This window comes from Podarcis melisellensis (assembly GCF_964234715.1).
Source record: "Podarcis melisellensis genome assembly, chromosome: 13".
NCBI classification, from domain to species: Eukaryota; Metazoa; Chordata; class Lepidosauria; order Squamata; family Lacertidae; genus Podarcis; species Podarcis melisellensis.
The window spans coordinates 5,265,870-5,288,875 of record NC_138545.1 but is presented as its reverse complement, the minus strand read 5'-3'; the positions used below and the strand labels follow the sequence as shown (position 1 = coordinate 5,288,875).

At 49.3% G+C, this 23,006-nt stretch overlaps 1 protein-coding gene across 2 annotated transcripts in view; it reads right to left on the bottom strand.

Moving 5' to 3' along the window:
* Positions 1 to 2,399: 2,399 nt before the first annotated feature.
* The window catches only part of CNTROB (centrobin, centriole duplication and spindle assembly protein), a 35,973-nt gene continuing 15,366 nt past the window's right edge, over positions 2,400 to 23,006 (bottom strand). The window contains exons 9-19 of one of the 2 annotated variants that reach the window (XM_081886748.1): positions 15,662 to 15,808; positions 15,022 to 15,155; positions 13,281 to 13,406; positions 11,999 to 12,185; positions 8,499 to 8,832; positions 7,444 to 7,607; positions 5,857 to 5,950; positions 4,807 to 4,935; positions 4,277 to 4,412; positions 3,448 to 3,526; positions 2,400 to 3,242 (exon numbers count right to left, since the gene is read on the bottom strand). In XM_081886748.1, coding sequence (XP_081742874.1) covers positions 3,102 to 3,242; positions 3,448 to 3,526; positions 4,277 to 4,412; positions 4,807 to 4,935; positions 5,857 to 5,950; positions 7,444 to 7,607; positions 8,499 to 8,832; positions 11,999 to 12,185; positions 13,281 to 13,406; positions 15,022 to 15,155; positions 15,662 to 15,808 — 1,671 coding nt within the window. In that variant the 3' untranslated portion in view covers positions 2,400 to 3,101. The remainder of the gene's footprint in view (positions 3,243 to 3,447; positions 3,527 to 4,276; positions 4,413 to 4,806; positions 4,936 to 5,856; positions 5,951 to 7,443; positions 7,608 to 8,498; positions 8,833 to 11,998; positions 12,186 to 13,280; positions 13,407 to 15,021; positions 15,156 to 15,661; positions 15,809 to 23,006) is intronic. The other variant, XM_081886749.1, reaches the window with a different exon arrangement.

The window sequence follows — 23,006 nt, the reverse complement described above, 5'->3', positions numbered from 1 at the left end:
CCAGCGCTTCCGAAAAACAGAAGCAAAAAATATATATTTCTTTCCCAGCCGCTAAATCCGAGGGAGCAGAACAAAAACCAGGAACCCGATAGCGATGAAGCAACTCCAACAGAAGGAAAATGCCAAAAGTCAACCCCAGAGTTCACCATCCGTTTCAGGGAGGCCGGCTTGGAGAAATGGGGTTTGCCCCGGCACCACAGAGCTCCTCTCCCCGCCCCAGATCTTCCCTGTGGGGCACAGGGAATACGGGGCACCGGTGGCCACTGGGTGCTGGGTCCCTCTCAGGTCCAAAAGCAACACACTGGAGCTGTAATACCTGGGCGTTCGTGATCTGTCAAAGCTGGTGCTTGGCGTGGGGGGAGCAGCGCAATCAGGGGGGGGGGTGGCTGGATTTTTGTTTTTTTTTATAAACCCATAATCCACGTTCGCTGTCTCTTACAGCTAATCAGATTAGGTTCTCATGGAGGGGGAAGGTGGAGAGCGGGGAGGGAGGGAGGGAGGGAGGGAAGGAGAGGCCATGACAGCCATGTGTCCATGGGCGCCCGGGGAGGAGGGGGGGGGGAGGTTTGCAGTCCACAGCCCGGGAGGTTCAGATGTGGCAAGTCAGGAAGACGAGAGCATTTTGGGATGAAGGGTGGTTGCAAGAGTGGAGTGTGTGAAGTTAAGTGTGCACAAAGTGTGCTGGGGGGGCATGTGCAAAGGATGGGGTGCTGGTGTGAATTTGGGGAGGAGGAAAGGAAGAGAGATGCAAAGGTTCACACGCCAGGAAGCGGAGCAATGGAGCAGGAGACAGTCTCCAATGCACAGCGATGACCAGGACATTTTGAGAAGAGGACTCCAGCAGGTGAATACTTCTTTCCTTTGCATAGCAACCCAAGAAAGGCTTGGAGGAGATTAGAGTCCGAAAACGCTCTAGTCAGGACATTTGAGTTGTCTTGCTTGTGTGTTCTGCGCAAATGAAGCAACAACTGACAAGCACTGAGGCGGTTAACAGAGATGTCAAAGGAGGTAAAGGTTAGTTAACGGAGGCAAGGACAGGTGGGAAGCAGTTATGAAGCACAGGTAAGAGATTTTGCAATCTGGAGGCTGTCTGTGTTGCAAAAGCCTTGGGATGTGGCTAGTGCCTCCATGACTCATCCTACAGCTTGGCTGACAACACTGTTGGCTGTAGGGATGGGGCGTGGGGCTGATATGTGGGGCCCCACCACCACTGGGGTACCTTCTTAGACTTCCATTTCTATCATACGGGGGGGGGGCTTCAAAGGGAGAGCCTGGGAGGTCTGCATTTAAGGGCAGCTATGTTTGAAAGCAGACCTGCAAAAAGCGCTCAGAACAGGTAGGCGGCATTTGCATCAAGAAGACCTGTGAAAGTGTGGGCCATGTGAATTATGTCGCTTTCCGTGGAGAACTGCCAAGGCTCCAACTGCTTAAAGACTCTGAGGATGCAGTGGCGTAGTGTGGGGGGGTGCAGGGGGGGCCGGCCGCATCGGGCGCAACATCTGGGGGTTAGGGGGCACAAATCCACGGGTTAGGGGGCACAAACTACTTGCCTTGCCCCGGGTGCTGACAACCCACGCTACGCCACTGTAAGGATGGGAACTGTGAACTCCTCCCCGGAGTAACCAAGCAGCAACCGCCAAGCAGGAATGCAAAAGGAGGTTTTTTTCTGCTCTGGCATCCAAGAAAAGGTTTCCTGAAATAAACAAGTGGGGGAGATGCACGGGGAAAGAACTGCGGTGCAGCCAGCCTTATAGCTAAGAGCAGACCCCAGGGAAGCCTCCTCTCACCACTAGGCATCCAGCACACACCCGTCCAGGGAGGACCTCTTTTATTTTGCTCTAGGAAATGCCGATTAGAACAATAAAGTCTTCTGGAACTGAAGTCTCCAGTGTTTAGAGGAAAGTGTGCTATTTACCCGGGCACATGCTTGTTGATGTGGTTTTTATTTTGGAGGGAAGGGCACACATTGAAATGACAACAGGGGATATCTGCGCACGCGCTTGTGTCTCTCACAATCTTGTGCCCATTTGTGAGAAAATCAACGGATCTGTTAAGTAAAGTAACCTGCTGGTGGAGCATAAAAGACAGCTGTGTACATTCCAGGACTGCGAGAAAGGCTGAATTTCACAAATGGCCTCGGAACTGAACTAACCACCAGCAGAAACAGCATCTTTTGGTCTCCCAGGAATTCTGCACCCCAAATTTATTTTGGGGCAGAAAAAACTGCAAGGATTCCAACAGAAATGTTGCCACGGGAATGAAAGGGGTTGGGTCTTTGCTTCATGTCATCAGATACTGCAGAGGGAAGGTAATGCCATGAGCAGGGTGGAGAATAGCTTTTATTTCCTTTGACGGTGGCAGGAAGCCAAACAGAGAGAAAGAGAGATACGGAAACCGACTGCTCAATATTCCTTTATTTTAGAAAATAATAACAGTGATAATACAAAAATAACTAACTGTGCAAAAAGAGAGTCAACTTACACTGCAAAGCCAGGTGTGTCTAAAACAGCACACTCAGAACAAAGCACTTAAAACATCAGGATGCAGCGCGTTGGGAAAGAGGCCCAGAAAGGTTTCGTTAAGGCAGGGAAGGTCTCTCGCCTGCTGCAACCTCCTACATGCACAACTGCAAGCAAGCTGCTTTGACGGGTGAACCAGGTTGCCTTGAATCATCGGCCTCCTCTCTCCGGAGAACGAAATGGCTGAAGTTGACTTGAGGAAGGGAGATGGGGAGGAGGGCAGGAGGAGGGACAGATGCAAAGGACACTGAGCCCAGCGAGGGCCGTCGCCTTTTGCTGGGAAGAAGAAAAAAAGAGGACCTGGTGTTCCTGCCACCTCAAGTCTCTCAAAGCTGCAGGGTTTAAGAGAAGGTTTTGTTTTTCCAAAAAAAAGCAAACCCACAAAATCCAACACGCACATTCCGTTTTTTAAAAGGCAACGTTTTAGACTCCAAATGGTTGGAGGGTAAAGCTGGAGACTGAGGCGGGGGCTTTAAATCAAAGAGCAGCTCCCAGACACCCCACCAGACGCCCAGGCAGGTCAGGGGAGGAGAGGGGGAAGGTCAGCGTGGTAAGGAATAAATAGTCCAGCTGCGCCAAATATCATCGCCACACGCCGCCGCCTCCTCTGCTGGTGCGAGGGTTCAAGGCAGGCGTGCTGGAGGGCTTCTTCCCACCTTTGGCGGCGGCCTGGGGTCTCTCGCGCCCAAACCCCGAAGCACCCACGCGGCGTGCAGAGGCCATCTGAAGAAGGAAGAGGGGGTGAATAACAGTGGCTTTTGACAGACACCTGTTCCTCGACATGACAGACCAAAACCTCCTATAAGATTTCAGCTTTCTGCTCCCTGTTAACCTGCCTCCCCGCCCCTTCTCCGCCGTTCCTGAAAATTAAAGAGCAACTCCTGCCTCAGAATTTCTCCCATCCCTTCCGAAAGAATGGCGCACGTACCTCTTTCCTCATGGCGTCAATCAGCTTGGGGTTGGGGTTCCGGCGCGCTTGCAGATTGGCATCGCCTTTGGCATCTGTCCTGAAGCAAAAAGACCCCCACCGAAAGGAGAGAAAAAAAGGGAAGAAGATGGGAATGCGGCTTCAGAACAGAACCCAGGCATCCTGACCCTGCTGCCCACCAAAATCCCGTACAAAATCCTGCAGTAACAGCAGCAAGAATATTATTGGCCCAAAAATGGAAGCAAGAAGAACTACCAACATTAGAAGAATGGAGGATGAAATTGATGGGCTACGCAGAATTAGACAAGCTAACAGGAAGGATCCGAGACCAGAGGTTTACCGAAGACTGGACTAAATTTACTGAGTATCTGAAAAGTATTTGTGATGATCAGATTACGTTTGTAGGACTACAAGAAGTTCTGTGAGGAGTAATTTAAGAAATATTGTAAAAATGGAAAGGGAGAAATGATTTGCTAGAAAAGGTAAAGGCAATATTAAGTGAAGAATTGCAGGAGAAGTAATCAAGACGGAAGGCTATCAGAGATGCTGAAGGAAGTCCAAACAAGGACATATGTATAATAATTTGTGTGGTATGTCTTAACATTTTTGTATGCTAAAAATTAATAAAAAATATTATTTAAAAAAACCAATGAAATTCAGGCCCCTTCTATAAAAAACCAGGAAACCCTAAAGCCTGTCTCTTTCCCCGCACCGCAGAGGGCAACATTTTTTGAGGAGCCCTGTCCAAATCCTGCCACCCCCCCCCCAAAAAAAGAGGTTGTTCTCAGGAAAATACACCCCCCCACACACACACACACCTCAGCCTTACCCATTCTGGCCTATCTCGCGCAAGTATTTATACAGGTCCTCTGGAGAAGGCACAGCCCTGCCTTTGGCCTGGTGGTGCCTCAGCAGGCGTGAAACTTCAGCGACCTGTTTTGGGGACAGGATCCCTCCCTCGTGGGCTGCGGAGGAAAAAGAGAGGAAAAGATCAGGGAATGGACCCACAGAATTCATACTGGAGGGATATCCACTGCCACTCATGGGATGGCTAGACACCAGGGTTTTGCCTTGGGTGTAAAGAAGAAGAGTTTGGATTTGATATCCTGCTTTATCACTCCCCTTCAGGAGTCTCAAAGCGGCTCACATTCTCCTTTCCCTTCCTCCCCCACAACAAACACTCTTGTGAGGTGAGTGAGGCTGAGAGACTTCAGAGAAGTGGGACTGGCCCAAGGTCACCCAGCAGCTGCAGGTGGAGGAGCGGGGAATCGAACCTGGTTCACCAGATTACGAGTCCACTGCCCCAGCCCTGGGGCAGGGATGCTTCCGGGTTCAAGCAGCCTGGCCTGGCCTACCTACCTTTGAGCAAAGGCACTTTGGTTTTGTGGACGGCAGTACTGCTGGGCTGCTGGATGTGAATGGTGCTGGCAGACGGCTGGGCCGGATCCCACAGGGCTGTGGACCGTTCGTGGTAGGACATTGACGTGCCTGGAAAGGAAGTCGGGAAGACTTTAAGCGCTGGTTCTTTATTTACTTGCACCCAGGTCTTCGGCCAAAGAGGCAGTCCCCACCCGCAGGCTTACAGTCTAAAAAAGAAAGAAAAAGCCCGCAACGCGCAAGGGAAAGGCAGCAGGGAGGGAAGAGGAAAATCAAAATGGAAACACAGCCACTGGTTTCTAAACACTTGTTGCAACAGTGACTGGTTGGCACAGCTCAGGGGCAGGAGGTGCCTCTGGCAAAGCTGGTGAAATGAGCCCCCCGAGTGCTGTCTCCCCCCACGGCAGCAACTGAATGGTGGCTGCGAGAGGGAGAGACCCACAGAAGGCAGGAAGGTGGAAAGCTGTTCTGAGTCTGAATAATTGGTCTCTCTAGATCAGAACTGTCTCTGCTGACTGGCAGAAGCTCCCCAGGGTATTGCTCTCAGAGTAAGGGTCGAGAAAGATCGCTAGCAGCAGTCCAGTGCTCTGCAAACCTTGAACGCCCTTCCAGCCACTGCCTTGAACATGCCAGCGACCACCACCCGTAGGGAGATGCACCGCCCACAGGTGGGCGCAGCAAGGGGTTGGGGAGCGAGCGAGGGACAGCCAGGAGCCACAAGAGGACCACAGAGCTCCCTTGTGCAGAAGGAAGAAGAAGAGAAGAGTTTGGATTTGATATCCCGCTTTATCACTACCTGAAGGAGTCTAAAAGTGGCTAACATTCTCCTTTCCCTTCCTCCCCTACAAGAAACACTGTGAGGTGAGTGGGGCTGAGAGACTTCAGAGAAGTGTGACTGGCCCAAGGTCACCCAGCAGCTGCATGTGGAGGAGCGGAGACGCGAACCCGGTTCACCAGATTACAAATCTACTGCTCTTAACCACTACACCACACTGGCTCTCATAGGAGAAGGGGCCTGGGGCCTGCTCTTACCGTACTGCGTCTGGTTCGTGGCAGGTGGTGGGCTGTCCGTGGAGACCCCTTCCTGCTTCTGTGCAGCAGTTTCATATGCAGAGCGGTCCAAAATCTGGAGAGGAGACAGGAGTTAGGTGTGCATCCTTCCCTCCTTTCTACACACCCATCTCCTCCTTGGCCAAAGGAAGCAACAAGGAAGCAGTCAAGGTTCCGCAGTTACAGAAATAATTAACAGCCAAGAATTCACTGTGGGTAAGAACTGAAGATTTAAATAACATAAAGTAAACCTAGAATAAGTGTCTTTCAAGCAACCTGATTAAAAACAAAATATTTATTTAACACCACCATGATGCACTTAAAACTTAGAGTCACTTAAAACTGAATTATGTCCCATCTTACCATGAGTCAAAGGGTGCTTTTCTGTGTAAAAAAGAGCCACTATCAGGATTCTGAAGCTAAGCACAGTCGTACCTTGGTTTTCGAAGAGCTTAGTTCTTGAACGTTTGGGCTCCAGAACGTCGCAAACCTGGAAGTGAGTGTTCCAGTTTGTGAACTATTTTTGGAAGCCGAACGTCCGACGTGGCTTCCACAGCTTCCAATTGGCTGCAGGAACTTCCTACAGCCTATCAGAAACCATGCTTTGGTTTCCGAACGTTTTGGAAGTCGAACAGACTTCCGGAACGGGTTCCGTTCGACTTCCAAGGTACGACTGTATTATATAGGATGCAAGGCACACATTGCATACCCTCCAACATTCCCCAGATGAAAATAGGGCCTCTCTCTCTCTTTCTCACACACACACACACACACACACACACACTCCTCGACCCCCCATTTCTATGTCTCCTCCTATCCCCACAGAGAATTTCCTATCAGAAGAAGGGTGAGGGCCGCTACACCAAGATGATGCATTTCAAGATGAGAAGGCTTGATCTGATGACGGAAAGGACTGGCAGAATCCGAAACCAGGGAGAGGAGAGGGTGGAAGAAGATTGGGAAATTAAAGTCCATATTTAGAAATTTTGCAAAATTAATGACTGTTAGAAAAATGGTGGAATGATATTATATGGACTTAGCAGAAATGTTATAAGAAGTTAAGTATAGATAAGTAATTTAGTCTTAAAGGGAAATAAGGTTAAAAAATATGTTATTTACAAGATGATAAAAAACAGAGAAAGATGGAAAGGATTTGCTGAAATAATTAGTAGATCTGGAATACAAAAAGGGAGGTGTGAGGAAGTCGAGGAAACAAGGAAATGAAGGATAGAATATGGAAAAGGAGAGATGTATTTTAAACTGTTTTTGTTTTGATTTATTTATTTATGTGTTTAGTTTAATGGGTCTTATATTGTCTGTATACTGTATTGTATTGTGGTGTTTTTTCTCTTTTTTGTTTTCTTTCTTTCTTGTCTCTATTTTTCTTTTTTCTTCTTTTTCTGTAACCTTTAAAAGTAATAAATATTATTTTTTTAAAAAAAGAGAGAGGGAAGGCTTGATCTGAAATCAGCCCAGCCTGCAAGGAAGGACTCCCATCATCACAGTTCCCTCCCCCCCCTACAGACTGAGAAGAGAAAGAGCAGACATTAGGATCACGGCGACACACACCAAACGCAAGTAGTAATTCAAGTCGGGCTGAGGCACTTGAGCTCCACCCTCCAAACTGCTCTGCTGGAGGGTCTCTCCCTCGTGGCCTGCTGCCTCAGGCCCGGTCTCATCTGTGTCATCTGTGAACGGGTGCTCCGCCAGGTTATCAATGTGGAAAGGCAGACCTGAAGCAGGCGAGAGAGAGAGACAGAAACAGAGAAATAAGGGAGGCCCAGCTTTAAATATCTGCTCAGTTGCAAAAACCCACTGTGGGCAAATCACTTGACGCTTTCAGACCCCTTGCATTTTAACTTTCTTTTTTTAAAACCATCTATTTCCAGGTAAAATTCACACATGCATGTCAGGGATTCTTCAGCTGTGATCTCTGCACTGCAGAGCTTGGACTAGGATGACCCTACAATTTCTATGTTTTTATGCCATTATGAAGGGCAGCCATGCAGATAAAATACAGTGGTACCTCGGGTTAAGTACTTAATTCGTTCCGGAGGTCCGTACTTAACCTGAAACTGTTCTTAACCTGAAGCACCACTTTAGCTAATGGGGCCTCCTGCTGCTGCACCCCTGGAGCACAATTTCTGTTCTTATCCTGAAGCAAAGTTCTTAACCTGAAGCACTCTTTCTAGACAAAAAAAAATTCTTTCCGGTAGCACCTTAAAGACCAACTAAGTTAGTTCTTGGTATGAGCTTTCGTGTTCATGCACACTTCTTCAGATACACTCAGAATTTTTTTTGTTTTGACTATGGCAGACCAACACGGCTATCTATCTGTAACTAACACTCTTTCTAGGTTAGCGGAGTGTGTAACCTGAAGCGTATGTAACCTGAAGCGTATGTAACCCGAGGTACCACTGTATTTCCAAAGCATGAATGCAAGTCAAACAGCAAAAAAGAGAAATTGACAGGTCTGACACTTCAGCCTATATATATTTTCAAAAAAGCTGCAGTTGTTCCACAATGACATGAACAAAAGTCCTCACAATGGGTGGTATTAAATGACGCTACGTTTTACTCGCGAGCAGATCCACTGAAATTACTGGACTTGACCCAATGTGCACCTGCTACAGAGCTGTCCACCTGCGGTTCCAGCTGCTGGAAGCCCGGCTGGCTGAGGAGGCTGTAGTTGAAAACGTGGCTGAACTCCGAGGAGAGACGCCCCATGTCTGGGAGCAGGGGGAGCAGATGGCGGTAAGCATCCTGCAGGGACTTCTCGGGAGCATCTGGAGGGCCCCGCGAAGAGCTGCGCTGGGCGGCAGGCTGGAGGGGGACCGCCTGCGCCCACGCCGACCCCTCGCAGTCCCCTGCCCCTTGGCTGCTCCCAAGAGATTCCGCCTTCTGGGTCTTCGTCAGCGATTCGGAGGGCTGTGGTAGCTCCAGGTTGGAGGAGGTGTCCTATGGAAGGAGGGCAAGGGGTTAAAAGACAGCAAGCTCCAAAGGTCAGTCCCCTCCCCCTCAATAAAGCACCCTATACAATATACAATATCTTTATTGTCATTGTCCCATGCAGAACAATGAAATAAAACTACTACATAAAACATTCAAAAACCCCTAAAACCTCAGAAACCCCATTTTAAGATACACTGTACTATAGAGACCCCCTATGCTGCATTTAGAACCAGGATTGCATTAGCGTAGAAACTGTTTCTCAGGCAGCTAGTCCTAGTCTTTATAACCCTGTCCCTTCTTCCAGAAGGCAGAAGCTGAAAGAGATCATTTCCGGAGTGCGTACTATCCTGCACAATCTCTGTCGCTTTCTTATGGCACCTGGCAGCATAGATTTGATTCATGGTGGGAAGAGTGCACCCAATTATTCCCTCTTTACAACCTTGGATAGCATTGTTTTTTCCCTGGCCGTGCAGCTCCCAAACCACACACACAGACCGTAAGTTAATACGTTCTCCACAGTGCAATGGTAAAATGCCATCAACAGGTCCTTTGAGAGGTTTTTTTTCCGGAGGATTCTCAGAGGAGGAGCTAAAAGGAAAGTAGTCATTCTTCACACAATGGAAACTGAGCAGCAACATGAATCTACAGGGTTCTTAGAGCCTGGTGAATTGTACAAAGGATCTGCTCAAAGGCAAGGGAGCTCTGGAAATTTTGCAACGTTGATCTTGCTGCGATTCACCAGTGTTCGAATCCCCATTTAAGCCATGAAGCACACTGGATGCCTGGTTCAGTTGCTGCCCCTCAGCCTAACCTACCTCACAGGGTTATTGTGAGGATAAAATGGGGTGGGGGGAGCCCTGCACAGGACCTTGAGCTCCCCGGAGGAAAAAGTGGCATTAAAATGCAATAAATAAACTAACTAGGTTGTGGGATATTGAACGCCAAGAGCTAACAGTAGCAGCAGAGAAAACATGCCCCCCTCTTTATTTCCAACTTTCTCGGGCACATGAAACTAACCACAATTACCCTGAATTTGTGCTTCACCCTCAAGAAAGAAGGGCATTTTCGCTGGCCAGGTTTAATTCAAGTCCATCAAACCCCCTTTGGGGAAGGTTCTCAGGCAGGGTGGAAGGAGAAAGAACTTGCCCAGGTGAAGACCACCTGGTGGAAACCCTCACACATGTGGTTTTCAATTGTAAACTATATGCTGATCTCCGCCAGCAATTTCTAGATCGACTCTGTATCCCCAAATGGAAACCAGAGTCAGAGGCCATACATGAAAAGGATCTAGGAGTCTTGGTTGACCACAAACTTGACATGAGCCAACAGTGTGACGCGGCAGCTAAAAAAGCCAATGCAATTCTGGGCTGCATCAATAGGAGTATAGCATCTAGATCAAGGGAAGTAATAGTGCCACTCTATTCTGCTCTGGTCAGACCTCACCTGGAGTACTGTGTCCAGTTCTGAGCACCACAGTTCAAGAAGGACACTGACAAACTGGAACGTGTCCAGAGGAGGGCAACCCAAATGGTCAAAGGCCTGGAAACGATGCCTTATGAGGAACGGCTAAGGGAGCTGGGCATGTTTAGCCTGGAGAAGAGGAGGTTAAGGGGTGATATGATAGCCATGTTCAAATATATAAAAGGATGTCACATAGAGGAGGGAGAAAGGTTGTTTTCTGCTGCTCCAGAGAAGCGGACATGGAGCAATGGATCCAAACTACAAGAAAGAAGATTCCACCTAAACATTAGGAAGAACTTCCTGACAGTAAGAGCTGTTCGACAGTGGAATTTGCTGCCAAGGAGTGTGGTGGAGTCTCCTTCTTTGGAGGTCTTTAAACAGAGGCTTGACAACCATATGTCAGGAGTGCTCTGATGGGGTTTCCTGCTTGGCAGGGGGTTGGACTCAATGGCCCTTGTGGTCTCTTCCAACTCTATGATTCTATGATTCTATGATTTTCTATTCCTGGGGAATGATCAGGAGCTCAGCAAGTTAGTGGCTAAATATCTCTATTTGGTTTTATGTTTTCAAAATACACTGCCGACGTCTGATCTCCCTGGAGACCAAGAGATGTGACGATACGACTGCTCTGCCTCCTTTCTTTTAGCAAATGTTTTGTGCCACTGGGGAAGTGGTAATTCTGCCTTGATTTGTTTTGGATGTTTGTATGTGATGCCAATAAAGATTTTACGATACGAATAAATAAACTAACCAGGATAGTGTTGTGAAGCTGCTACTGCAGGTGAGGCTTCGGAGGGTGGGGGAGACTGGCCTAAGGTCACTCAGTGAGTTCCAAGCCCAAGAGGCAAACCAGGAATCCCGAGCTCGTTCTCCCAGCCCTACCTTCACCACTCTAAAGATGCTTCAGAACAGCGAAGCAATATAGTTCAGGTAAGCCACAGTGTTCACGTATGGCAAAGGGATGCGGGGGCAGGGGTCAGTTTTAGCAGGTGCTAAATCGTGAAGCTGAGGCTCCAAGACTTTGGCCACCTGATGAGAAGAGAAGACTCCCTGGAAAAGACCCTGATGTTGGGAAAGATGGGGGGCCCAAGGAGAAGGGGACGACGGAGGACGAGATGGTGGGACAGTGTTCTCAGAGCTACCAGCATGAGTTTGACCAAACTGCAGGAGGCAGTGGAAGACAGGAGTGCGTGGCGTGCTCCGGTCCAGGGGGTCACGAAGAGTCGGACACAACTAAACGACTAAACAACAACAATAGTAGTCGCTGCTGCCACCCCACCCCCCCAAGCTGGCGCCCTCTAAAACTCCCAGCCATGGCTGAACTCCAAGGAGAGACACCCCATGTCCAGGAGAAAGGGAAGCAAGTGGTGGCAGTTGCCAGCTGGGAGTTGCAGTTTGGAAGGCGTCAGCTTCAGAAAGGCTGATACAGAAGGACAAGCCTTGCTGAAGAATAACCAGGCATGGCTTGTGCCGAGGCAAGTCCTACTTCAAACTTTTTTAGTTGAGATGGGAGTGACAGCCCAAAACATCTGGGCAGTGGGGTTTAAAAAAAAAACATTTTATTTTCTGTTTTTCGACGTGGGCTGTGTTGTGTTGGCAAAGGCTGCCCTCACCACTCTTCTCCCCAAGAATTTACGTTTCTGGTTAGGGTCAAAGCCGGGAGTGCCAGGAGTGAGGACAACTCTGCTTACGGTGCCAAGGCGGCTCTCACCTTCTGCTGCTGGGCTTTGGTGTCGGGCTGTGGGGAGGCTGGGCTGCCACTGGTGAAGAGGCGCAGGGCCTCGTTCCAGTGCGCCTTCATCATAGCCTGGAACTGGCTCATCATCTCCGCTCGCTGCATCTCCAGCCGCCGAGACTTGGCCTGCAGTTCCCGAATCTCCTCTTGCTGCTTGGAGATCCTGGGTGGGGTTATGGGGTGGGGTGGGAAAGACACCATGGTTCTAGGACAGCCCTCCACATCATAGAAACAGCTTCATAATATTCAACATGGCGATATATGGCAAGTATATCGCAAATCACGATGTGTGTGCATGTGCTCTCCTGATCCCTGTCGCCCCATGGCACTGACTATAAAATAACAGTGAAAGGTATGTAAGAAGGAAAAAAAAATGTATCAGACCCCTAAATATCCAGTTGCCAGGGCATTACCCTGTTTGCCTCTACAGTGGTACCTCGGGTTACAGACACTTCAGGTTACAGACGCTTCAGGTTACAGACTCCGCTAACCCAGAAATAGTACCTCAGGTTAAGAATTTTGCTTCAGGATGAGAACAGAAATCGTGCTCTGGCGGTGCAGCAGCCCCAGTAGTTAAAGTGGTGCTTCAGGTTAAGAACAGTTTCAGGTTAAGAACGGACCTTCAGAATGAATTAAGTTCTTAACCCGAGGTACCACTGTACATAAAGGTAAGGGTAAAGGGACCCCTGACCATTAGGTCCAATCGTGGCCGACTCTGGGGTTGCGGCGCTCATCTCGCTTTACTGGCCGAGTGAGCCGGCGTACAGCTTCCGGGTCATGTGGCCAGCATGACTAAGCAGCTTCTGGCAAACCAGAGCATCGCACGGAAACGCCATTTACATTCCCGCCAGAGCGATACCTATTTATCTACTTGCACTTTTTGACGTGCTTTTGAACTGCTAGGTTGGCAGGAGCAGGGACCGAGCAACGGGAGCTCACCCCGTCGCAGGGATTCGAACCGCCAACCTTCTGATTGGCAAGTCCTAGGCTCTGTGGTTTAACCCACAGCGCCACCCGTAAAAAATGTACCAGACCCCTAAATGTCCAGTTGCCAGGGCATGAGCCTGTTTGCCCCTACATAGTTCCAGCCTTATTTGAGACATTGTGATATATTGATATACCACGATGTTTAGCTGGTGATATATTGCAATGTTGAAAACCAGACACCGCCCAGCCCTCCTTCCCCTTCTCTCTGGCTCCACACACAGCTTGCCCAGCACCACCAGAAATACCTCCCCCTCGCCCCGCTTCCAGATACCTGCACTCGTAGTCCTCCGCCAGGTGCCTCTGCCTCTCCTCCCTCTCCGCCAGGTCGGCTTTGAACTGGGCTAGCTGGCTGGCCAGCTCTTTCTCGTGGTGGCCGCTCAGCTCCAGCAGCTGCTTCCTGCCAAGGGAAGGAAAGGGGTCAGACTCCAAAAACAAGAACTTCTGGCTTAAATCCAAGACATCGACGGCTCCCCAAGCAGCAGCATTGAGTGAAAAAGGAAGGGATGGGCTCAAGAAGGAGCCATCTTGAATCCACTTATCCTGCACTCCGTTCCCCTAGCACAGTCATTAACTGAGGGTGGGGAACCTTAGGAAAAGGCTTTGTTATGAAAGCAAGGGGAAGCTCTTCCCCCCTCCCCACCTGTCTAAAGATAAAGCCAGTGGCTGGCTTGATCTAACAAGAGAACACAAGAAGAGCCCAGGCCCTAAGGAAGTCAGATTATCCTCCACCAGGGCCAGGGCCTTCTCAGTGATGGCTCCGACCTGGTGGAATGCTCTGTCCCATGAGACCAGGGCCCTGCAGGATTTAACTTCCTTCTGCCAGGCCTTTAAGACAGAGCTATTCCACCTGGCTTTCAGTTTGAACTTAGCCTGATCTTTTATTCCCCTTCCTTCCCTCCCCTTTTTATGAAGATCACCCGCTCTGGGATCCCGCAGTTAATTCTCCCCCGGTCTCCTCGCTGGCCCAAATAGGACTAATTTAGCCAGCTAGCCCTGGCGATCATCTAATGTTTATTGGATGGATTTCCCCCCATAATTGATTTTTTAATTCTGAATTTATTGTTATTCACGTTTTGTACTGTATTTTATGCTGTTTTCTGTTGCACCAATTAAGTGTTTTAAATTTGTTGTTAGCCGCCCTGAGCCTGGTTTTCTGAACCGGGAAGGGCAGGGTATAAATAAAATATTATTATTATTATTATTATTATTATTATTATTATTATTATTAGATCAGGGCTCTTCTGCTCCACATCCTGTTCTCACAAGTAGTTAATGCCTGTGGGAAACCCACAAGCGTACCTATCATGGCCAGTAGCCATCGACAGCCATCTCCTCCTTTAAGTTGTTTAAAGGTAAAGGTAAAGGTACCCCTGCCCGTACGGGCCAGTCTTGCCAGACTCTGGGGTTGTGCGCCCATCTCACTCAAGAGGCCAGGGGCCAGCGCTGTCCGAAGACACTTCCGGGTCACGTGGCCAGCGTGACATCGCTGCTCTGGCGAGCCAGAGCTGCACACGGAAACGCCGTTTATCTTCCCGCTAGAAAGCGGTCCCTATTTATCTACTTGCACCCGGGGGTGCTTTCGAACTGCTAGGTTGGCAGGCGCTGGGACCGAGCAGCGGGAGCGCACCCCGCCGCGGGGATTCGAACCGCCGACCTTTCGATCGGCAAGCCCTAGGCGCTGAGGCTTTTACCCACAGCGCCACCCGCATCCCTTAAGTTGTTTAATCCTCTTTTAAAACCATCCAAGTCAGTGGCCATCACTGCCTCTTATGAAAGCGAGTTCCAACTAGGCACTGCATGAAAAGGTCCTTTCTTTTATTCGTCCCAAATCTCCGTTTTGAATGTTATGAGAGGGGAGGGACTTTGTTCTATGCCATGCATAATTTTATAAACCTCTACCACATCTCCAGAGCCAGGAAGGAGGGCTGGCTAACCGTGGTGGCATCTAAGGACAGGGCCTCCCTCTGGCTGGAGGTGCGCTTGGTGCAGAAGGGCATAGAGCCCCGCCCCACCTGTGCTGCTCCCTCATGCTGCTCATCTGGCGCAAGCTCTCCTCGTGAACTTCAGCCATGCGCTCCGTCACCCGCTGCTCTAGGGCCACCTTCAGCTCCGACTCCAGCTTCACCTTCTGTGCCTCGTAACGTGCCTACGTGCAAAAGGGGACGGGGTGGGGATGGAAGGGAAAGTCACTTCAAGCTTCTAGTGTTGCATTTAAGACTTGACATGTTCCTAGTCCTCAAGGAGCTCGCAAAGGCCAGGTACAAAGACTTCAGCTGAAGGTGAAAGCCCTTGAATCAAAGAGGTACATGCTCAGCTCAACGGGACTGCTGCATCTTTATTATTAGTAGTAGTAGTAGTAGTAGTAGTATTCTTTATTAGTCATGTTTTTGCCATGGCAATTCAATAACTGGGCGAGTGGTGTGCAAGGTCCATCACCACAGCTCCACCACTGGCAATCACAGAGATCAAAACTCCTTCTTCCGTACAATTCAATTACAAACATGGCCCAATGAGTCTAGCATCCTGTTTTCACCAGATTCCCCAAGAAGGACTTTATTTTATGCAGAGTGTCCCAACTCTCATATTTGCTGCATTTCCCCCACCCACCCCAAAAGCAGCACCCTCGCTTGGGAAGGCCGCTGCCCACCTTACCTTGACCAAACTCATCTCCATCTTCAGGTTGTCTCTCTCTCGGCGCATGGCCTCCAGCTCGGCCTCCAGCCCTTGAACTTCCGACTGCACCGAGGCCAGGACACGCTGGGCGTCGGACGCTTTCTGAGCTTCGCGCTGGGCCACTGCCTAGACAAGGGGTGAAGAGGAGGAGAAGTAGGGTAGGCACTGAATAATAATAGGTGGCGCTGTGGGTTAAACCACAGAGCCTAGGGCTTGCCGATCAACTGCCAACCAAGCAGTTCGAAAGCACATCAAAGTGCAAGTAGATAAATAGGTATCACTCTGGCGGGAAGGTAAACGGCGTTTCCGTGCGCTGCTCTGGTTTGCCAGAAGCGGCTTCGTCATGCTGGCCACATGACCCGGAAGCTGTACGCCGGCTCCCTCGGCCAGTAAAGCGAGATGAGCGCCGCAACCCCAGTCGGCCACGACTGGATCTAATGATCAGGGGTCCCTTTACCTAATAATAATAATAGCAGTAGTAGTAATAATAATAATAATAATAATAATAATAATAATAATAATAATAATAATAATTTATTATTTATACCTCGCCCATCTGGCTGGGCTTCCCCAGCCACTCTGGGCGGCTTCCAACTAAATATTAAAATGCAGTAATCCATCAAACATTAAAAGCTTGCCTAAACAGGGCTGCCTTCAGATGTCTTCTAAAAGTCTAGTACAGTGGTGCCTCGCAAGACGAAATTAATCCGTTCCGTGAGGCTCTTCGTATAGCCTTTTTTTCGTCTTGCGAAGCAAGCCCATTGACAGCTTAGCGGATTAGCGCTACAGCTGTCAAGCGGCTTCCAGCGATCAGCTGTTAAGCGGCTTATCAGCGGAACAGCTGATAAGCAGCTTAGCGGCTTAAGAAAAGGGCGGGAAAAGCGGGGAAAAACCGCGGGGGGATGCAAGACTTTTTTCGTCTTGCGAAGCAACCCCATAGGGGAATTCGTTTTACGAAGCGCCTCCAAAATGGAAAACCCTTTCGTCTAGCGGGTTTTTCGTCTTGCGAGGCGTTCGTCTTGCGGGGCACCACTGTAGTTGTTGTTCTCTTTGACATCTGGTGAAAGAAGCTGCTGAGACTCCAAACACCCCACCATCATCTCCCCACAAAGCCTGCCTCCCTACTGCATCCCTAGCTTGCAGTGTTGTGTGCCCCCCCCCCGGCATCCTCTCCCTGATCAACAAATACCATTAAAAGCCGTGTCTGAACCATCCCAGATTTTCAAGGGCAACTCTGGAGCAACCTGGGTTCTGCCTAAATGTGAGGGAAAGGCTCCGTCCCCCTGGGGAAATCCCTTCTCATCGCTGCCCCTCCCTCCAAAAGAAAGGCTCTCAGGGTAACCTGCTCAATGGCTGCATGCAAAATAACAACATAAAATCTGGGCGGCAGCTGGATCAGTTTACTATTCGTCTCGAAGGGGGAGAAAGGCAAGACGGCTTCGCCTTCCAGCCTGTTCCCACTTGGGACTGGCCACCTGCGTATATATTGTGCAGAACTAGGAATTAGGAATTAACTCAAACAAAGCAGAGGCCAGGAGCCTCCCAGATCATCTGCAGAGGCTTTCCGCTCATCACGAACGGCATGTTTAGACTATGACAGGTGGGAATAATCTGAATCCAGAATTACAAGGCAGACTACAGAAGCAAGAAAGAAAGAAAGAAAGAAAGAAAGAAAGAAAGAAAGAAAGAAAGAGAGAGAGAGAGAGAGAGAGAGTGGCAGGAAAGAGTGAAGGCTTTTATTTTATTCCTAGCAAAATGGTTTCTTATGCTACTTAAAAGGTAAAGGGACCCCTGACCCTTAGGTCCAGTCATGGCCAACTCTGGGGTTGCGGCACTCATCTCGCTTTATTGGCTGCGGGAGCCGGCGTACAGCTTCCAGGTCATGTGGCCAGCATGACTAAGCCGCTTCCTGCCAAAGTGGTACCTATTTATCTACTTGCACTTTGATGTGCTTTCGAACTGCTAGGTTGGCAGGAGCAGGGACCAAGCAACAGGAGCTCACCCCGTCACGGGGATTCGAACCGTCGACCTTCTGATCGGCAAGCCTTAGGCTCAGTGGTTTAACCCACAGTGCCACCCGCGTCCCTTATGCTACTTAAGATCATCTAAATTTGCACCCTCTGTTGTTGTTTTCCCCCCTGGCAGGCCTCCTGTGGCTTTAGGCACGACCCAAGAGGCAGAAATCCAACAACTGCCTTCTCTGGCGCAGTGTTTGGAAAAGCTTTACCCGATGAATCACTGCCAGTGAAGTGGTAGAATAAGGCGCACACAGAAGCCTCACCAGCAAAACCAGGGAAATCCTGAGTGGGACCAAACTGTTCTCTCCCCTTCCCACTCCTCCCCTAAGCTGCTGCCTCAGATCACTGATCCATCTAGCGCAGTGCTGCCTACACTGACTGGCAGCCACTCTCCAAGGTTTCAGGTCGGGGACATTCACAACCCAACCTAGACAGGAATGTAAGAAGTGCCTGGCTGTTGGATAAGGCCAATGGCCCACGCAGTCCACCATCTTCTTCTCACCGTGGCCAAGCCAGATGACCTTGGGATAAGCCACCAGGGACCAAATCCTGGACCTTCTGCATCCAATTCGGACTACTCAAGGGCTATGAGCCATGACGGCTGGCTAGCTATTTATCTACCCAATTTGTATACAGTGGTACCTCGGGTTAAGTACTTAATTCATTCCGGAGGTCCATTCTTAACCTGAAACTGTTCTGAACCTGAAGCACCACTTTAGCTAATGGGGCCTCCCGCTGCTGCTGTGCCGCCGGAGCACGATTTCTGTTCTTATCCTGAAGCAAAGTTCTTAACTATTTCTGGGTTAGTGGAGTCTGTAACCTGAAGCGTCTGTAATCTGAAGCGTACGTAACCCGAGGTACCACTGTACTGCCGTTCATCTGAACATCACAGGGTGGTTCATGACAACAAACCCCTCCAGGTTAAGAAACAACACGCAAGATTGGAAGAAATTGAAAGACTACTTACAGAAACATTGTAAAATTAATGAATGTTAGAAGGATGTTGGAATGAAGTTATGTGGTTTTAGTAGAAATGTTATAAAGGTTTAGGAAAAATCAGACTGTTAATTGGTGAAAGGAGGGAAAGTATAGTTACACTAATATCAAGATAAATTACAGGACAAAAATTGGGAAAGATGGAAAGGATTTGCTGAATTAGTTAACCGAATTAGAATACAAAAAAGGGAGGTGTGAGGAGGTCAAGGAAACAAGTAAATGAAAGATAAGTTATGGGAAGATTTGCTGTGTTTTTTAATTGTTTGTATTTTTCTGCTTTTTTTCTTTTTTCCTTTCTTTTTTACTTATTGTGATGTGTTGTTTTGCTTTTGTTTAACATGGTGTATTTATTTTTGCTTTTTGTAACTCTTAAAACCTTAATAAATATTATTTTTTTAAAAAAAAAAGAGAGAGAGAGACAGCATGCTGCCTCCGAAGACTAGTTGCAAGAAAACACAAGGGGGAAGCAGGCTAGTATAACGACACCCTGCTTGGGGCATCTGATAGGCCGCCAAGAGCAACACGATGCAGGGTTAGAGAAGACCACTGGCCTAGTCTAGCAGGTGCTGTTCACCTGACGCTCTCAGTGGTGGCAAAACAATCATTTAGGGAGTAAACGCATTGCAAGGCCTGCCTTAGCTATTAAAGGGCACAACACAGGAGCAGCCACAACACAGGAGTGGTAAGTCACAGGAGTCAGACAAGGGACATTTGCAGGAATCCCGTTTCTGAACAGCAGAATATTTTTAAAGCTTTTTTCTGAATCACTGAGAACTAGAAACCTTAAAAATTAAAGATCACAGACGAGATGAAGGAAATAAGAGCAGCATATGTAAAATACTTTTCAGAATTGTATAAGAAAGGGAAGGGAACAATTTGTAAAATAGAGGAATATATCTTTGACTTACAAATTGTGAGACAAGGACAAGTGTGACTTTAAGGAGGAATGGGAACTTTTTACAAATTATTTAAAAAGACAACAAGATGAATTTGACTCCTTGGCAGGTTTTGAACAAATTTACTGGTTGACAACATGATGGATAGATATGTAAGGATATGTACAATTTTATAATATGCAGAGGAAAAATTTGAAGAGAAATCAGGGAGAGGAGCTGAAGGCAGTCCTTGGTGGGGGAGGGAGGGGGAAGGGGAGGAATAATGTATGTGATTATACAGTTTGATAATTTGTTATGTGGAAATTGATCAATAAAAAAATATTTTTTTAAAAAAATTAAAAATTAAAGGGCTCCTCGAAACAGAAAAGTGAGCAAAGCAGCAGGGGGATTTGTGTGTGTGATTAAACCAGATCTGGAGCCATGGATATTGTTTCCTGGAGTTCTTTCCTAGTCCTGTTAACCAAGATTAGACGTGGACCCGCAGGTAACAGCTGGCCCACCTACGCACACAGCCAAATCAGAATGAGACATCTCTACCCCACAACTCACAGACTGGGAAGGCTGCCGCCGCGGCCTACGCTTTTCCTCCATAGGGTGGGGATTTCTTCCATAGGGTGGTAGTTCTTCCCAGCCCTGGGATTCCATGGCAATCCAGGCCTCCCCTGCCTCTGTGCTCCGGGTAAGAGGCTATGGCTTGAAGGTGGAGCCAGAGTCAGCCCCGCCCACTAGGCAGAAAAGGCCACGCCTCTCCCGAAGGGGTTTCCTTACAGGACGACTGTGGCCCTTCCTTGTGCTGGAATACTGAAGCCAAGCAACCAGGTAAGAAACCCTACTAATAAAGTACTCAGAGCCCTACTTATTTTTCTACAGCAATCCCAGAAATTTAGCTGCTCTTCTCCATATTGAGCCTGCCGGCTTGCCTGCCTGCTACAGCCTCAGTAAAAAAATGAAGGCAGGAGTCTGGAGTAGGACAGCCGGGGTGGGGCTGAGTCCTTCTGAAAGAGGGCCAAGGCAGGGTAGGAGAGATTAAAAAGGGGATAGGAATATAGGAAGCTGTCTTGTCTGAGCTTATATTGTAAGCTCAGGAGGGGAGGAGAAATCCTATGCACACTGATGAGCATTGTTTAAATGATAAAAATAGTATTTACCCATGGAATTTGTGAGAATTGCTTGCTAGCAAGTAAGCTCAGGAAATGCAACAAGCTCTCCTTTAAAAAATTTAATTGTCCCAAATCGAACTACAGTGGTACCTTGGTTTACAAACTTAATCCGTTCTTAAACCAAAGCATGCTTTCCCATACTAGCGAGGGACTCAATTTACAAACGGAACACACTCAACAGGAAGCGGAACATGTTCTTATTCCAAGGCACAGTTCACAAACCAAAACACCAACTTCCAGGTTTGCAGCTTTCTTAATCCAGGTTGTTCGTAAACTAAGCTGTTCTTAAATCACGGCACCACTGTAGGCTTATTCTCAAGTTAACCTATTAAGTTTCCAACTCCACTCGCAGTTAATAGAACTGGCGCAATAATATTACTTTAACATTTGCTAATGCTAACACCGATGCCAGAATGTCTGTGTTATCAATTACTGTTTCCTGTGAACAGTCACCGGCTGACCTCTCTACATCCCATTTCCTTCGGCCATGCTATTTACAATGATTGGCGACAAGAACCGTGTACAGTGGTGCCTCGCAAGACGAAATTAATTCGTTCCGCAAGTTTTTTCGTCTTGCGAGTTTTTCATCTTGCGAAGCACGGTTTCCCATAGGAATGCATTAAAAATCAATTAATGCGTTCCTATGGAGACCGCTTGCCAGGCTGGCGGTGCGGAGAAGGGCTTTTCTCCCCACCGCAAGCCTTCAGCACAGGTACGGGAACAGAGGGGAAGGCGCGCAGCGCTTCTCCTCTGTTCCCGGGGCTTGCGGTGGGAGGAGGGTTTTTCCTCCCCACCGCCAACATTCAGAACAGCATTCTGAATGTTGGCGGTGGGGAGTAAAGCCCTCCTCCCACCGCAAGCCTTCAGGACAGGTCCGGGAACAGAGGGGAAGGCGCGCAGCGCTTCTCCTCTGTTCCCGGGACTTGCGGTGGGAGGAGGGTTTTTCCTCCCCACCGCCAACATTCAGAACAGCATTCTGAATGTTGGCGGTGGGAAGGAAAACCCTCCTCCCGCCGCCAGCCTTCGGAGCAGCCTTCTGTAGGCTGCTGGTGGGGCGGAGAGACCTCCTCCCGCCGCCAGCCTTCGGAGGAGCCTTCCGAAGCCTGGCGGGGGGAGGAGGGCTCTCCGCCCCATCGCCAGCCTTCTGAGAAGCCATCCGAAGCCTGGCGGGGGGAGGAGGGCTCTCCGCCCCATCGCCAGCCTTCGGAGAAGCCCTCCGAAGCCTGGCGGGGGGAGGAGAGCTCTCCGCCCCATCGCCAGCCTTCGGAGAAGCCCTCCGAAGCCTGGCGGGGGGAGGAGGGCTCTCCGCCCCATCGCCAGGCTTCGGAAAAGCCCTCCGAAGCCTGGCGGGGGGAGGAGGGCTCTCCGCCCCATCGCCAGGCTTCGGAAAAGCCCTCCGAAGCCTGGCGGGGGGAGGAGGGCTCTGAAGCCTGGCGGGGGGAGAGCTCTCCGCCCCATCGGCAGGCTTCGGAGAAGCCCTCCGAAGCCTGGCGGGGGGAGGAGGGCTCTCCGCCCCATCGGCAGGCTTCGGAAAAGCCCTCCGAAGCCTGGCGGGGGGAGGAGGGCTCTCCGCCCCATCGCCAGCCTTCGGAGAAGCCTTCCGAAGCCTGGCGGGGGGAGGAGGGCTCTCCGCCCCATCGCCAGGCTTCGGAGAAGCCCTCCGAAGCCTGGCGGGGGGAGGAGGGCTCTCCGCCCCACCGCCAGCCTTCGGAGGAGGTCCGAGGACAGTGGGGAAGACGCGCTGCACTTCTCCGCTGTCCCTGGAGATTTCCCTATGGGCTTTCGTCTTGCGAAGGAAGCCCATAGGGAAATTCGTTTTGCGAAGCGCCTCCAAAACGGAAAACCCTTTCGTCTAGCGGGTTTTTCGTCTTGCGAGGCGTTCGTCTTGCGGGGCACCACTGTATATATTTAAGTGCAACTATGGGTAATAACTTCAGAGGGTGTCCATGGGTTCTAGTGTAAGAAACTGCTTGCGAGGCAAAGGTTTTGATCAGGGGTCAGCAAACTTTTTCAGCAGGGGGCTGGTCCACTGCCCTCAGACCTTGTGGGGGGCCGGACTATATTTTGTAAAAAATAAAATAAACGAATTCCTATGCCACACAAATAACCCAGAGATGCATTTTAAATAAAAACACAGATTCTACTCATGTAAAAACAAGCTGATTCCCAGACCATCTGTGGACTGGATTTAGAAGGCGATTGGGCCAGATCCGGCCCCCGGGCCTTAGTTTGCCTACCCATGCTTTTGATTGTG